General features: G+C 36.8%; 1 protein-coding gene across 2 annotated transcripts in view; it reads right to left on the bottom strand.

The window, feature by feature from the left end:
• SRBD1 (S1 RNA binding domain 1) overlaps positions 1-17,171 on the bottom strand; it is a 132,781-nt gene that overhangs the window by 59,849 nt on the left and 55,761 nt on the right. For both annotated transcript variants that reach the window (XM_075089081.1, XM_075089079.1), the window contains exon 17: positions 8,110-8,201. In XM_075089081.1, the coding sequence (XP_074945182.1) occupies positions 8,110-8,201 (92 nt within the window). The remainder of the gene's footprint in view (positions 1-8,109; positions 8,202-17,171) is intronic.

Consider the following 17,171-nt stretch of genomic DNA (forward strand, 5'->3'; position numbering starts at 1 on the left):
AGTGAAACGTACAGTAGTCTTTTCACTAAGCATTCTTTCTCAGTAGGTCAGGACTTGTGACACAGTTTTGAATCCTCATATATCTTCTTGGTGGGTTTAAAGTATGCAATTTATTTTAAGCAACTGCTCAACAGCTGCATTTCATCCAAAATTCTTCTGTGGCAAGTGAGCAGGTTTTTGTTTTAAAAAGGTTACTTTTTAGTTTACTTTTAACTCCATAAAACTGATAATCTGTTATTTGCCTAAGATTAATGGAATAATGAATGACAATGTTCTATGTATTTACTACAGAAATCTTCAAAAGAGATGACTTGAATACAAAAAGGAAGTAAGAAATACATTTAAAGAGAAAAGCTCAACAAGTGAGTGTTACAGTGCAGATTTTTAAAGGCAGTATTTTTTTAGAAACACACACTTAAAAACACTTTTCTCAAGCATTAGTAATTTCTGTATCACACGATAGTAACAGGTTTTTTTATCCAAGGTGAGATGGGAGACACATAATCATTTAATTGAAGCCTGATGTGATTTTTCTGTCACAGAAACGAGTTAGTCTTACAGCATGGTATAAATTCAGAAAAATCTTTCCCCATCTGCTCAGCTTAAAAGGTAGACATCATCAGTATGCCTTTTCACATTGAGACTGCTGGTACTAATTTTAACTGCATCACCATGCCATTGATTACTGTTTCTACTAAAAGTAAAAAATTACTTGAAGTTCTGTACGTACGAGAGTTATTAATTTGTATCAACAACAAAAATTAATCTTTCATAAGTGACCAAAATATCCTTTCCTATGCCTATAGTAAGAAAAGCAGCTTTGGTGACTAACGCATCATACTGTTATGTTAAAAGCAAACCAAAATGCATCAAATTGAAGAGCATCCCTGCACTCATTGTTCCTCTGGCTCCACGCTTCAAAGAACCAACAAAGCCTTCTAAGGAAAACAGAGACACACACATGCACAGAGTTACACCCAGAGGGAGGGAAGTAAATAATTGTTAACTCTTTTATGCTAAGGGAAGCTGGCTTTACCAGAGCCTGAACTAGTGCTCTGCTTCTGGAGATCGCTTTTAGATGGAACTGGGGGGTATTTTCAGTTTGTTCCGAAGCACAGCAAATGACACTCTGTAAATAAAAGGCCACATCCATCTGCTGAACTCAGATCCATCTGGGATATAAGAAAAAGGTAAATGAGAGGAAGTCATGGTGAACGTCACATCTTTCCACAAAGCATACAAAGATTACGTATCAGTTGCAAACATTAATATGTGCAGAGAACCATGCTCAGTTAAAAGCTATACACACACAACTCTTAGCATAGTAATCCAAACCAGCCAGACAGATGAGTTTGCACCTGGCTCAAAATAACCTCCTGTTTTAATTCTGTAACAAGGCAGAAGCCTAGGGAATCTAAGTGGGTCTTGATCTTGCAGATTAGAGAAGATCAGACTCCCCTTCTCCAGCCTACTGCTACACTCTACAGCTTCAGAGGAAACACAGTGCCGATGAGCAGGATGTTAATGATTACATACCATCTGTCACACATGCCGTGAAGTTTGCACAGATTGGAAAAAACTTAGATTCTTGTCTACAACAACAAGAAAGTAAAGACTACAAACATTTCTAACATCTGTGTAACAACCCATTCAGCACTGTGCCACTGGTTTTGGGCAATTTAAGCACATTTTTCTCTCTCAAAATCCTAATGCAGACACACATGTCCACGCACAACTGGAGAAGGCCCAGTCGTTTTCAGACTATCTGTAGTTAGGGACTGTTTTTTAAAGTTATCCACAGATTCCCTGTAACTTTTGTTTAAACAGCAGAGCCTAGCTCACACCTTGAGACGAGCTTCTGTTCATTAGTAGGAACTGGGTCCTATAGGGAGAGAAAGAATAAGCTCCTCTTTACCTATTACTGCTGTTCACCATCCATTTTGTTTCTATCCACTACATCTTCCCTTCCAACAATGTAATTAAACTCATTCTTAAATGCTACAGAATACAGCAGATGAAAGATGGAATACAATTTTATTTTGTACTGCTGTGATTGCACACAACCCAACTAAATGGGCTGGCAAAATGTTTTAATGCATAAGAAATCAGTGCTTACTTTCCTTTCTTCTCTTTCTGAAAACTTGTGGAACTTGCACCAGTCTTCTACGATTAGCCGTAGAGGGGAGCTTTCACTTATAAAGCAGTGTGAATGGTTTAACCATAAGACTTCTGTCCAATAAAGTTTTTGAAAAATGACCTTCTCTCCTGAGTAGCCGAGGGGGAGTAGTGCTCTTTTAAGAAGATGAAAAAATTAGCTCAAGTAGACATCAAGGCACTATGTCCCACACATCTAATCATCAAATTGTTTTACTTTCCTTAAGATAAAGTCAAAAGAAATTATATTTTTTTCCAATCTTCACCTTCTACTTGCTGGCCGGTATGACAGCTCTGAACTGTATGTCTCTATGTTTAACAGCACCCCAGGGAACCAAACCCTGTAGCATGACAGTCTCAAAGTCCTAACAAGCCCCCAAAGCCTATAAGGCTTTCTTTTGCAAGGAAAAGTGCAAGTGGTGTGCTGAACTTTGAGTGTACAATAATCCAATGCATTCTGCCCTGTGGAGAGGAGACAAGCAGATGGGATTTGACAATTCTAAGGCAAGCTGTGCTGCGTGACCTTTTGCTCTCTCAGATTCTTTATCCTCAGAAATAATCTTTGAGAAGCAACACAGTTTCTGTACTGGATCATACCTGTGCACGCAGCACAACAGCCACGCTTGCCATGTTAGTATTCCAAATCTTTGCAAAAAAGTAACTTCAGGGAAAATTTTATCTACGTTTGTTGCTTTCCTAACTGGGTGATACAACTATGTGGTCTTGACAGAGCACTTAACACCCCACCCCTTCATGTCTGAAAGGAATCGAGCATTTCTCAGAGTTGCTGTGTTAGACAAGCCCAAGTATGTTGTTCTTGTTTCAGCATCTGAACACAGAATTGCAAATTACAAACCAAATGCATATAACCACATTAAGGTATAGAAATAAATCAGAGAGGCTTAGCGTGACATCTCCTCTAACAAGTGATTACACAAATGTGATGCCTGAAAAGATGTAATCCCTTTTTCCACCTCAACCTGTGTTTAAAGAATTCTACATATTCAGGTTTGTCTGCATTTCTATAAGTCAATGCAATGAATCGCATTAGGGTTCTTTTTGCCATTTAAACAGTGAAAGAAAGAAGAGATTGCCTGCTGGAGCAGTCATCTCAAATGAAAGGTAATTAATCAATTTAATGAAATGAAGGCATTTCTCATTTAATATAACTGAGCTTATATAGAAACCAGGGTAAAATCCCAGCATGACTATTGCCTTATTGTGATACTCCACCATCAAGCCACTGTTTCACCAGAATTCAGCCGTTTCCTCTGTTTCTTAGAGTTATTAAGCAACATTCATTTCATCATCATACCCACTTCAAGAGGTGGGGAGCCAGCAGAAGAAAAAGACCACTGATGCCAGTACATGCCAAACAACTGGTGCATCCTCTATCCTCCTTGTATTAAGGACAACAACAAAACACCACTAGTTGACCATACCTTAAAAAGTTTCCCAGCACCCATGAAGTACCTAAATTCCACGTTTTTGTGTGTCAATCCTTCAACATGAGTCATATGTGCTTACACTTTCTATACACTTCACCTGTCCCTCCAGTCTTCCCATTTTGGTCTAGCCAAACTTGTTCAAGCCAACAAGCACTTGCAACAACAAGGAGCTGTCAAAATAGAGAAGCGCTGTCTGAGAGAAAAAACAAAGCATGGCAGTGCCTATGACAGTGCCTGCACAGACTCATTTTACTGCTCATCCCAGAAGCCCCATTTTCATTAGGAATACAAGTTCTGCACAACAAAATAAATCCTTGGGCAAAACTATATGGGACAGGATGGAGGTAAAACAAAGAAGATATCAACCTTTGGAAAACCATTTAATTCCAGAATTCACAGGCCCAGTAACAGCAACCGAAAACAGGTCGACATTGATTGTCACAGAGTCCATCTGATTGAGGGAGGAATGCTTGTCACCACTGAGTTTAGCTTGCTTTCTTTTGCTCACACAAAGAATACCACATCAAGACAATCTTCTCAACTGCTCTGATAATGAAAGACAACTAACGGCATGGAGAATTACTGGTAAACTTGCAAGGCAAAGCAACTATTACTTCAAAGGGAAATTAGCATCCAGGCCTTCCATTAAAAAAAGGCAAAAGAAAATCCCAACTACAAAGGCCTACAGTAATCCAGAAGATCTTATGGACAAGTTACACTGAAAAACTCCTACCTGAAGTTGCCATGAATATAAGTAAACCAAAGGTTAAATATGAAATGTTACACCGATGGTAGCTGAGAAAAAAAACCAAAAAAAACCTAAACAAAAAAAAACCCAACAACAAAAGAACAGGACAGCCAAGTAAAAATGAATTTGACAGCTTTACAAAAACTCCACCAAATTAAACGTTTGAATTCTTCTCTAAGAGTGCGGCCTGAGGACATATGCCAGGGCAGAAACGGAATGGCAGTCACCCATCCAGCCTCACAGCTCCTTCGCTGCATTCCACTAACTCTAGATCAGACAGTCAGAAGGCCTCGAGGGGGCACAGATTAATGAGCTTCACAAAGGTGATCAACATTTCTAGCTTTCACTCTTTTTATGGTGTCCATTCTCCCCTACAAAAATTCCCACCTCAAATCTTCAGCCTGTCTTTAGGCAGGCTTGGAAAATTCAAGGAAGCCTTGCATTCTCTTCTCTGTCAGGCAGCACCCCTATCACAAGCTCATCCAAAAACTCCCATTACTGAACTCCAGTGGCGTGTTCTCTAGACAGAACCCTCCTAATCTGCTGCAGCTGAATCTCCTCAGCCTATCAAGTAGGAAATCCTTTTATTGCTCTGGCCTATAAGCCTCTTATCTCCTAAATTCTGTGTGGCTGAGAAATAGCTGTTCTGCTCATTAATCCTACAATGACTGTCAGAAGGGGATATATAACTTCTCACTCTACTCAAACACAAGTAGCTAGGTTTCATCAATTTCTTTACTATCTACTTCTTTGAGTCCCAGTCCACAAGATTTTACAGGAATTGGAGTAGCAGTACAGAAGCTTCTGCACTTTCGTGAAATATTCAGATTTGGTGCTATAAAAATTTTAAATAACCTGGTTCAATGTCAAGAATTTATATTAGGAGCTGATATTGCCTAGTGTCAGAAAGAAGGTAGCCAACAATTCTAAAGTTGGAGAGACCCTTTTCCATTCTCTGCACTGCAGATACCAGCAAATTGTTTAAGAAACAAGTATATTTTTCTTTTCCAAGCAAGTGCAGTTTTGGCTAAAAGTGCTGTATGGATGACTATAAAGACTTTCCACTATAGTTTATACACACATCATTAGTTTATAATGAGACCTTTTTCAATCATGTATTACAAAACCATGGCATCTATGACCTTTAAAGAGAGCTGAAAGGGAAAAAACCCAACCAGCTGAGTTCTTGGCTGAACAAATATCTTTAATTAGCACCCCCAAGAAATGCTAAAGGTTGCTGGTTTTCCCCCTATATACAAAGCTCAGCCAAGGAGAAATTAGTAAGGTAATATCATGATTGATGTCTTCTATTTCTCTGTATAAAGTGAAAATTTACTACAAACAGTTTCTCAACAGCGCTGCAAATATGACAGAGATCATATCACAAGATGTGAAAGTAAGTTCTCATATCATATGCATTATCTAATATTTTACATTTATGTACCTGACGGACAAATATAGGCCTACCAGCATAATTAAAAAAACCAAGCCCTTCTATAAAGTTTGTGTTGAGAAAAATGTTAAAGTGGCAAAATGTATTAAGATCACAGGTATTTCACATCAGTTGTACCTTTTATTTTAACTATAAACGTCACACTTCATCATGCAACTGTCAGCTTCCTTTAATGTACTAAATGCTATCATGTAAGCACGGACCTGACATGATGTAACACAACAATTAAAATAAAAAGCAGTCAGCTTTGACACCATGTCACTTTTCTGTTTACTGCAAATTAAAGGAAAATCAAAAGTACAAAAGTAAAAGCTAGTCAAGAAAAAAGTTTGCAAAAAACCCCAAACATCAGTTAATGTTTCCCTCTAATGTTATGTCACATTTTTATTTTCAGCTTTAAAAAAAATGTCCACAGCTTCAGCACAGCTAATTACAAATTGACACCAAAAGACGGCAAGAAGAAAGTCTGAAACTTGTAGAAAGACTCTATTGTAATAAATATACTCCTAGTTGTCAGTTCCATAACAGCTGACATCCACGGAACTAAGCAATTATTCTTCACTTTCTATCCTACCCTTTTTCAATTTCTGTCTACTTTGTGGTACTGCTGTGGCACGTTAAAATTGCTGATGCTTTTCAAACCAGATGCAACAGCACTTAAGTTATGCCTGAAGCAATTCCTAGTAATAATGGAGAAATCATGAACTCTAGATAATTAATACTGAAATTGGTCATGTATTACAAATTTGATTTTAATTTACTGTATTTGACGCACAACACTAAACAAAAGTGTCTGAAATGTTAAAAAATTAACTTTGGAAAATAGTAAAATAATTTACATCTGGAAAAGTATATAGTTAATAATTAGATTTCCTCCTTTTTGGTGTTTTTCTGTTCACTTGCATGAACTCCAAACCCCCATTTAATATATCAGCAATATAAAAACCTTTAGCTCAAGGGAAAGTTAGTGGCATCTGTCACAAATACAGAAACGTCACATGCCTCATATTCACTCTGGCCATAACATGACACATTCAAAATCTGTAGCCCAGGGAAGAAATAATAACAATGGAGTTCGTTCACAGACAGGGAGCAGAGAATCAAGCAAAAAGAAGCTACAGGCCTGTCCTGCAAAAGGAAGGGCCAATACAGACGTTGAAAGAATACTCCTGTGAAAACATTCACTTGAAACTTTATATTAAGAGAAACCCCTTTTTCTCCTTTGAGGAAATAAGAGGAAAGGGGAACATGGAGAATCCTAGAAAGTTTTACCCCCAGACACCCCATAACTTCACAACTGTTTTCTGCTGATCTACTTCTACACCTTCCTGAGGATTTCCAGGCCAGTAACTTGCTAAAGTAACAACAAAATTAAGAACAGTAGCATTTTGGCTGAAAAAAGATTTATATGTGAGTGTTACTGCATTTTCAAATGTGCTTTATTTGATTGAGTTTGACAACACATTGCAGGAAAAACAAGAAAATAAAAACCTGGGGTAGATAAAAACAGATACAAAAAGACATACAAATAAAAATATACAGTCAAAGTAATCCAAAATAATCTTAGACCTGCCCTTACAGCTGTCTCCCAATAAACCAAATCCATAAGTAAAGATTGGACACCAATGAAGCTGCTAGGAATTTGATCTTTAAAAACTACTCTTTTACCAAACACGGAAAACTATAACAGTGACAGCACTTCGATATTTTTAAGAACTTGGGCTCTATTATACCTCAGTGACATTTATGCTAAAATAGATAATTTTTTAAAAAAGTAAAACTAAATAGCATTTCTTGAGGACTATGTTCAGCTACATGAAGATTTCAAAGCAATCACAGTGAAGAAAAAAGTGCCATCATCCTTCAGGATGAATGCACACCTTTAATTAAATGATCTGTTCTCTTCCTACAGCTTTCCTAATCCTTCAAATGCTTTATTGTTGTTAGAGACATTTGTGTACATACAAGAGAAAAGAGAAGAGAGGTCTAGCTCTTGTGGGCACAGGCATGTCCAACTGTGAAAGTTTATGTAATTCATTCATTATATTAATCCCCATAAATTCCCCTGTACCAGCCTATTGAAGAAATACATCCACAAGGACCTTTATATTACAGGCCTTAGAAGAAGATGATGTCATTTGCATACCTAGGACTTCAAGTGTGAAATGATGGAAGAAGCAAAGTTTAGAAACACAACACCTTCAACTTTTCATACATTTGACTAGTATTATACTTAATATTATAAACACTAGTCTGAGGACTGAGCTCCATGTTGAAATGGTGTTAAAATGAAATACATTTCATACCTGCACTTCTTAGGTTAGGGTCTAGGTCTGGCATTTCCTTGGACGCTTCTGGACTGACACTGTAGATGGATGCTCCTGCTTCACTGACAATACTGAAAAATAAATGGCAAATAATCAGAAAAACCCACACAATGGAATAACTGAACTGAAAGACTGAGCAAGTGACTTAAGTGAATATTTGGGTGTTTTTTTTAAAGCCTCATGTTTTAAAAATATTTTAAGCAACTGAATACTTGTAAAAGACAGTACAAAGGAAGAGATCTCCATTTAAGCCAAAAATGAACATGAGAAGCAAGTGCAACCAGAAGTAAACAGGCAAACCAGCTTCCATGAACAAAAAAACCCCTACCTGACAATTTCATTAAACACACCTGGCTTCTGAAGCCTAACACCAATTAAACTATTACATGAACCCAAGACATGAGTGTGTACACACACCGTCTAAAGCTAACTGCCTAAAATACTCAGAAGAAACCCAGCTTGGTACACACTGAGCTACAGAGCTGCAGCTCGCTTCTCAGCGGCATTTAATACCGTCTTCTCCCTGCTCTCACTGCCATCCCCGAAGAAAAACAGACTGCATGTCTTCAGTAACTTAAACTACAGTTCATGTATCTACCATGCACCTCAAACTCATTCAGTAATGATAAACTCACCAATTCAAATCACAACACATAATTAAAAAACCCTCAAGCGCATTAGTTCCACTCAAGAGAAAAGGGCAATCAAGTATTCACAGTGTAAGTTTATTTTCAGCTGGGAAATTTTGACACCCCTGAATCAACAGTATATTTCTTCAAATAACTTAAACAGAACTTGAACTTCAGGCCGATAATTAAGGCATCGTACAGCTACTGCACTAGGGAGGAATACTGTCAGTTTTGGAACTATTTTTACTTTTACTATTCAACTCTTAGAATAACCTTATTTTTGCCATAAGGATTGTGGTTTCCGTCCTGAAGAACCAGACCTTTCATTAAAAATCATAAGTTTGCTTCATATTGTTTTAAAATTAGAATATAAATTTTCCTTTTAAGAACATTTAGTAGGTCAAATTTTTAAATACAGAAACTGATACCTAAAAGCCCCTCCCTTTAGAAAAAGCTGGAGAACAGCTCATGAGATAAAACACATTCCTACTCAATGTTCCAAGCATGTTAACAGTAAGTAGTATAAAATGCAGATATAAAAGGTAAGAATCTCTTACTGGGTTTTAGCTTGTTCCCCACCCCCCCACGCCGATTCCCTTTCCCACCTGGAATTTGGTAGAGTGCTGTACACACAAGTCAGATTTTTAAAGTTACTCAAAACTCAGAAGAACATTTCAATATTACAGACAGACTGTATTCTTTAATAAGTACAGAGAATAAAATCCTGTTCACTTTTGTATTAGCATAACTCCAGACCCATTCAAACAATCAGTTTAACAGAGCAAAAAATTGCTCAGACCAGCTGAACGAGGAAAATGAAAATGAAACTATTTAAGTGATCTTTTAAAAAGATTCTGTATTATGGGCCTTCCTTCACTATAAACAACATTCAGAAAACAGTCCCATAAGAGCTCAGAAATATGGTCATATCACAAAAACCTAACTGCTGAAAAACAAAGATGTTGACAGAAGCCTCATCAAACTGATTTTTCTGATGAATGGGTAGTTTAAAGAACAATGCAGGTAGAATGTATTTCTTAACCTGTTCACACCTTATAAAGGCAGCATCTGGCAAGTGCTCCCTTTTTGGAAATTGCTTCCAAAAAACCACACACATTAGCACATACTTCTAACAGCTTTCAACTAATCACTCTTCAATCTCTTTGTATTCTAACAGATCCAAAAGTTAACCTCTCATGCAATTTCTAATTTTAATACATTGATATTACACTTCAATTAAAAAAAAAAAAAATTCAGTGTTTTGCACACATTTTTACAGTGCTGTACTATAAACTGTATTACTGTATGCAGCTTATTCCTTCATCCCTCTCAGTATTTTGTGCAGGGAAAAAACAAAGTGGCGGGAATTTTAGCACACTTGACATTTTATTGTTTCTCATTAACGCTACACTGAATTTTCAGAAGTGAGAGGAATGCAGTCATTCTGTGGTAGTAAGGGACTGGTGCCAAATTTTAACATAGGTAGTACCATACAAAAACTCCTTTCTAAAATAAGTAAATAAAATTAAACTCAGGACAGGAGAAAGAAACATTTGGAAAGAGCACATTTCCTTTCCTCAAGTGCAAGAATATTTATACACCGGGGGAGGGAGGGAAGCCAAATTAAAAAAGAAAATTATCTCAAGCAAGAAAACAAGATATAAAAAGCACTTTCAGAAGCAGCACACACTGGATATTTGACATCCACTCTGAGATGGTTTTGCATACGCATGCAGTTATTCTATGAAGTATTTGGTGTAGCAGACTTGGAAAGGAGGGGGGTAAGAATTTCTGCTCACGCAGACCCCATACTGCTGCGCCTAAGACAGTAAAACCCAGACAATAAAAAAATTTGCTACCCAGAGTAAATGCATAGGGCCACAAACTCCAAAGAAATCATTCTCTGGTTCGTCCAACCATAGTCAACCAAGATTTTACAGACTTATTAGTGGCTGTCATGTGGTTTTTATTTAGTTTGTTTTTAGCTACAGTGAGCTGGTTACTAATGTGACACTGGCACATACCATGATAAAACATTTAGTTTGGTCACAATATCACAATACTAAGATTACAAGCAAAATAGGTTTGAGGATTTTTGTTTCCACTTGTTCTGGATTTTGCTTTTTAACTAGGTAAGAGACAGTCACTTTGGTTTAGAGATATTTTGCGTTTTCCTGGGTTTGGGTTGTTTGTTTAAGTCTAATACACCTCTTTAAAAGGGTGATGCTATATAGGATAATTTATGCTAATTTAATGTTGTAAAATGCTCTGCATCATGCTTTCAAAAGAATATTCATATTTTATGTCACATTAAGGCAAAACCAAACCTGCCCAAAATCAGTAGGCCATAGAAATTTACTCCACACTGCTGCCGTCCACGCTGTTCTCTAACCTCCCCCATCCCCCTTTTCTAAAGGATACAATTTCCAAGGAAGTCAAAAGAAAGCCCTCGTAAGAGTTGGTAAAACTGTATCTATAAATCTGTATGTTCAGAACTAGAATTTGTTTCTACTTCAACTTTTAAAGCCACATAATGCATTAAAAAAAGAAAACTAGAACACCACCCCCTCATAAAATGAGATCCTTATTTCTGTGCATTCCTTAGGAGGAAAGAGTCTTACACTGACCAAAATCTTAACAGTTAAAGCAACATTATTAAAAAGTTATTTCGCTATTTAAAGTCAAAATGTAGTAAGTAAATAAGTGGTCATGAAATGATATGCTTATAATACAGGAATGGACAATTTTCATAAACTTCTCTCTGAATTAACAAAAAAGCAGGTAAAATATCTGGGACTATGACTCCATACTGTGCTTCCCACATTATCCATCCTACGAATAAGGGTTTTTCCCCCCTTAGCATCTATATCCAACTTTTTAAAATTAAAAGTGCCCAAACCACAAAGCCACTACACAATATTTCAATTTACCCTTTTTAATTGTACAAGCAGGCTTGCTGCATAGAAAATAAGGTTTTGTATACTGCACTCATCTAATTCACATTTGTTAAGACACATTTTAAGTACTGTTAAACCAACATTAAATATATTCCACTAGCACCACCTGGTGGTCCCTCAGCTTTATACTAGAGACCATGCCTGCTGTATTCTAAATAACTTAAGGAGCCTTTTAACATTTACTATAGGAAGTTATTGTCTTACTCAGCTTAAATAAGCATTTTGGTATGAGAAGATAATTTGAGGACCTGTTCAAAACATTCAGATTTTCACTATCTTAATTTTTACAGGGGAAAAAAAATCCTTTCTTGAAAAAAAAAAAATAAATCTAAGATTTATATTTTTTTTTTAAATCCAAAGCTACTACATATGTACAAAAATACGTAACGGTAAAGATTACATATAACAAACTAGCATTACCAATTATATTGCAATTTCATGTACGCACATGTAATGGCACATTTTTTAAAACTGACAAGGTTCTTAGGTAGTAGTAAATTTTCACTGAAAACCTTGTCAAAACTCTGTGCATAAATCTAAAGTAAGTATAACGAAAAAGGTGTATCAGACTAGATATCAGGTGTCTATGGTTAAAGATGCTTGCAGCTTCCTGACATTTTCATGAACCTTAGCAATGTTTCAGACTATTTTATTACATTGAAGTAATTTCCCCACAATCAGATGCAACACTGGATTAATAACCTACACAGAGATAAAAAGTAACTTTATCCAACTTGTCATAACTTACTGTTCCTACAATCTCCAAAACCCTGATCTACAACTTGAGGCCTTTAAAATAACGTTTTAATAAACAATACCGGTACGAAGAAGAGACTAGTGTTAATACTTGGATAAAAATTGTGGTCACTCTAAAAACAAAAGGTACATCTACCTCAAAACAGGCCTAGATTTTCTTACTTGGCCATAAAATTGTGATTTGCCAAAATGTAACTCCCTTCTCAATCAAAATTTAGTTATTATGGTTAACTCCTCTAACCCAACTTTTTACATATTAACTGATGAATATATTCTTCATAAGCTTGTGGCAACAAAAGCTAGCAGTCCCCACAAAGGGCAGAAGTACAGAAGGATCAAAGGATTATGCACTGTTACTTACTAAAATAATCAGCTACTGTTACTTACTAAAATAATCAGCTTAAGAATTACCCAGGACAGAAAAATAAAACAACAAAATATTTGCTAGAAAAGAATGTTACATGTAGAAGCTCGACTGGAATGCTACAACCTTTAATTATCTTGATAGATTTAGTAATTAAAAACAAACTGAGGAGGGGCAAGGAAGAGTTAATTAGGTACAGACTCAAAAGAAGATTGGGCTATTTTGTGAATGAGAATTCCATTGGACCTTACTGAAAACACAGAAGTCACAACTAGCTCCAGAGGAGCCTAAAACCAAAAATGGTTGAGAGCTATGGAAGTACTAGAGAAATAGAATGTCTGTCTCTGTTCTTATACGTCTCCCTACATACCCATTTTTGGCAACTAATGAAAACCACCTAGGGGAGGTCGAAGGAGCTCTTCACATAAAACCGCAATAATTCCTTTATTTTCATTTTTACTTGTGTCTTGCTCTTTCCTCTCCTGTCAAGCACGACAGTGCCCATGGCAGAGGGACTTTGACAGACCCTCCAGCTCCTCCTTGCCATTATCAACAGAAAGCTGCACGTTTCTTGCCATCAAGGGCAGTGTTACCTGCCGTTCCCCGGGTCTCACATTCAGGTACATGAGCACTCCAGCCCCTACCCGCTGTGCACAGAACAGTTCCTTCTGCTGGGGAAGGTGATGTATACAGATGACTGGAAACCGCAGTTCAGTGCAGGCTGAGCGAGGCGCTGTGATTTGCTCAGCAACATGGGCTCCACCATGGGAACAATAGGATACCAGCCTTGACAGACCCTGGCTCTAACACAGATACACCATTACTTTTTTTTCCTTATGAGGAACATATGTCGTGGAAGTGCAAGATAAAAAGGTTCCAGTATATACCCAATAATGTATTCAAAGAACAAAAATATTTTTAAAAGCCTGTTCATTCTGGCAGATGAGATTGAATTCAAAATCTGTTCTTTCCCCCACCTCCAATGAGCTAGTGGTATGGCAAAGGAGGATGTTAGGATCATGAAAAAAGATTATTCTAGAAATCAATCATTATTCAACAGAATTAAGCCAAAACCCAGAGGTTTCATCTGTGTTTTTAAATAATCTAAAGATTTAGCTTTAAATTTTAACAACTTATGGAACTCAGGAGATGTTCCAGTATTAAATATATTTTCCAACGACAAAATATACTGTTCAATAGGAAAGGAATTTTCATCAAATTTCCATCGCTCCATGCAAAACTTTCAGTCACTACATACCACACAAGTTTTGCTCATGTGGATGTCCACTGTTCAAAATCAGCCACATGAGACAAAAGTCGTTACAGTCGTCTTTTGCAAAAATACTACAGAAAAGCCCATAGTGACTCATAGTGAAGCCATTCAATTAGATGGGGGGTGTGTGTGCAAGTTTTAAAGAAGAGTTCATGCTCAGAAGCTCCCAAGCACACAAGAAGTTAAGCCCACAAAGTGTCTTCAGACAGCACATCAAATGATAAGCAGTGATACTGACCCTGCATTGTTGCTCAGCCACATTCTTTAAGTTTCCATAGAAAATATTGGGTGAAATTCTGCTTAAACCAGTGTTTTGAATTCACAACAAAGTCTGTAAATGTTTCTACCCATGTATGAATGAGTTTGCTCAGTATTTCAGTTTACCAGAAATTACACCATACAAAGAAGGAAGCAATCATCATCTGACCAACTCAATCTACCTTTTAAAGTAAAAATTATTAAACTATTTCAAACCAGAACTCTGCCATGGAGCAAATTACAACACAGAACAACAGTAAGTCTTTCAGTCACAACCCCTACTTTTGAAACAGTTTGCTGACCCTACAGCAGGGACAATAAATAAGCACCTTATAAAACAGATTCTCAAATGACAGAATTTCAAGGCAATGATCCTTGCATTAAGGATTATTTCTCTCCTGTTCAGACACAAATGATATTTAGTGCCAGTCAAGCTGATGGCTTTCCTGGTAGACAGCACAGATCTTTAGAACCTACTGAAGAGAAAAGAATTAAGCCTGTTTCTATCAGTATTTAGCAAGATAATCTAATTGCAGTTTGTATCATTGCTTCAAATCATTAATAGTGACTTATCTTAAAATAACATTAAGTCTTAGAAAGGTATTTGATTTTCTGTTTTTCCACTATGCTTATGCAGAACTAAACTTCACTACAGAAGTGAAGTATGACCTTTCAGATGAAGAACAATATGCAAAAGAAAAATTTAACTGTTTGAAATACCAAATTATAGTCCTTCAACATCAGAAAAAATGCATGAATTCCTCAATGTCTGTTTTATAAGAAGTTAAAAGGAATAGAAGAAATCAAAGCCAGTTTAAGTAAGACCACCTGCATCCAAATCTCAGAAGAAATGTATGACAAAGACTGAAAAATAACTAACTACACTAGAAAACGCAATTACTGAAATAGTTGTCTTCAAGTACTACCCGCTCCCCTGCAAGTTGGGAAATATTAGGGCTAACAAGGCCCAATATTTATGACTTTCACTGCTTAGAAGTATAAAAGAGGGCTGCATGTTGATTTTACATTTTAAGAACATTTTGCCTGTAATCAAACATAATAAAAGGATATTTCAAATAAGGACAAATATGTTGTGACAATGTGTCTATTTGTTAGCACAAAACAGGTTCCAAGAATACGGGAGGAGCAATTGTGATATAGGATCTAAAAAGCTTCTCCTTTAAAAAAGTTACTGCTTTGGAAAATGCAGCCCAGTTCTACTAACTTCCAGATCTGGGTGGATGAAGAAAACATATCCCACATAAGATATTTCACAGATTACAAAATCAGAAGAGTTCAAAATGTTCTGATTTCAATTCCTCAACTACCATCATTCCCCCTCCCCAAGGAAAAGGGGTGTGAGATTTCCTGCCATTAAAACCTTAAGACAGTTGCTAGTGCAGCAGAATGCAATACGTTTGAGAATTATTGCAAGATATAACAATAAGTTACCATGCTTTAACTTCTTCTGCATTAGATATCACTGTGTGCACCCCTAAATCTAAAACTACGTACTGTACTACACTAATAAAACTAACTGTATAGCTACAGCCTGGAATCCTTTACTCATCTGTGTATGAACCACGTCCTCAGCGCATCCCTGCAAAGGGAAAAATGATCAGATATCAGTCTTCATCTTGTCTGAAAACAATGACATTTTTCAGTAAGAAAAGGGTCCAAATGGCAGGTGTCAAAGAGCTTTAGCTTCACACGTGGTGCTAGGAGGCAGAAAAAACAACAGTAGCGTGTGGCCATGTCAGAGCTGCACAGAAGCTGCCGTACAAGTGCATATCTGAAAAGAGCAAACCTCATAGCCTGTTAAATCAATCTAGTGCCAGATGCTGTTATCAGAACAAAACTGGTGCTGCGGATTCATCCCCAGAAGAAATACACGTCCCATGTCTGCAGTGAAAAGTGAAAGACCTAGGGTGGCATGTCTCAAGACTGAAGGTGACAGTCACCTGTGACTGCCCGTACTGCTTTCATTGACAGTTTCAGAAAACAGGTCCTGTCATTGCTCATAAAGCAGCTGGAGTTGAAGCTAATTTTTGCTCTTGCAGAGAGCTTTAAAGTCTGAACTCCAGGTCCAAAATCTACTTCCAAGTTAACCACCCAACTAAAAAGCAGTGAAGTCATGTATTTTTTACTTTAGATGCTTTAGTATAGTAGGAACTTGAGAGAGAATTTAACTACTGCTCTTCTCCCTGTTGCAACAACATCATGAAGAGAAATCATGGCAATACAACAATAACATTAAGAATACAACAATAACTAAGTTTAAAAAAAGAAAAAAGCACATTATGTGTTTAGAAATATGATTGCATTATATTAATTTTTATTAATTCTGCTTAGAGTTAAACATGTTTAAATATGTTAATAAGTTACCTATCTATAGCCAATCAACATTACCATCAGAACAAACGAAATACAGTAAAAAAGGCTTCAGGACTGACATAGGAAATGAAAATCCTAGAGTCCACTTTTAAAAATAAAGTAGGCGTGAAAATGGGTATAGTCAGGATCAGTCTCGCCAACACTCACGCAGTTTTACACAAGTAAATTATCCCAATGGCCTCAGAAAAACAAACCATATATACAACAGAGAAAAAGATAGCCAAACACTGACAAGATTCTACATAACCTCTTTTTACCCACTGGGAGGGGGGCACAGGGAAACAAAGAAACACAACCAATTTTGGCAGTTACACTTCAAAAAAAGAAGAGAAACAACGTGATTCTAAACACTCACATTTCATATGTTTATATAAACTCTTGAAATTAAATTGCCTAGATACATACATTAA

Source organism: Phalacrocorax aristotelis, chromosome 3, assembly GCF_949628215.1.
Source record: "Phalacrocorax aristotelis chromosome 3, bGulAri2.1, whole genome shotgun sequence".
Classification (NCBI taxonomy): Eukaryota; Metazoa; Chordata; class Aves; order Suliformes; family Phalacrocoracidae; genus Phalacrocorax; species Phalacrocorax aristotelis.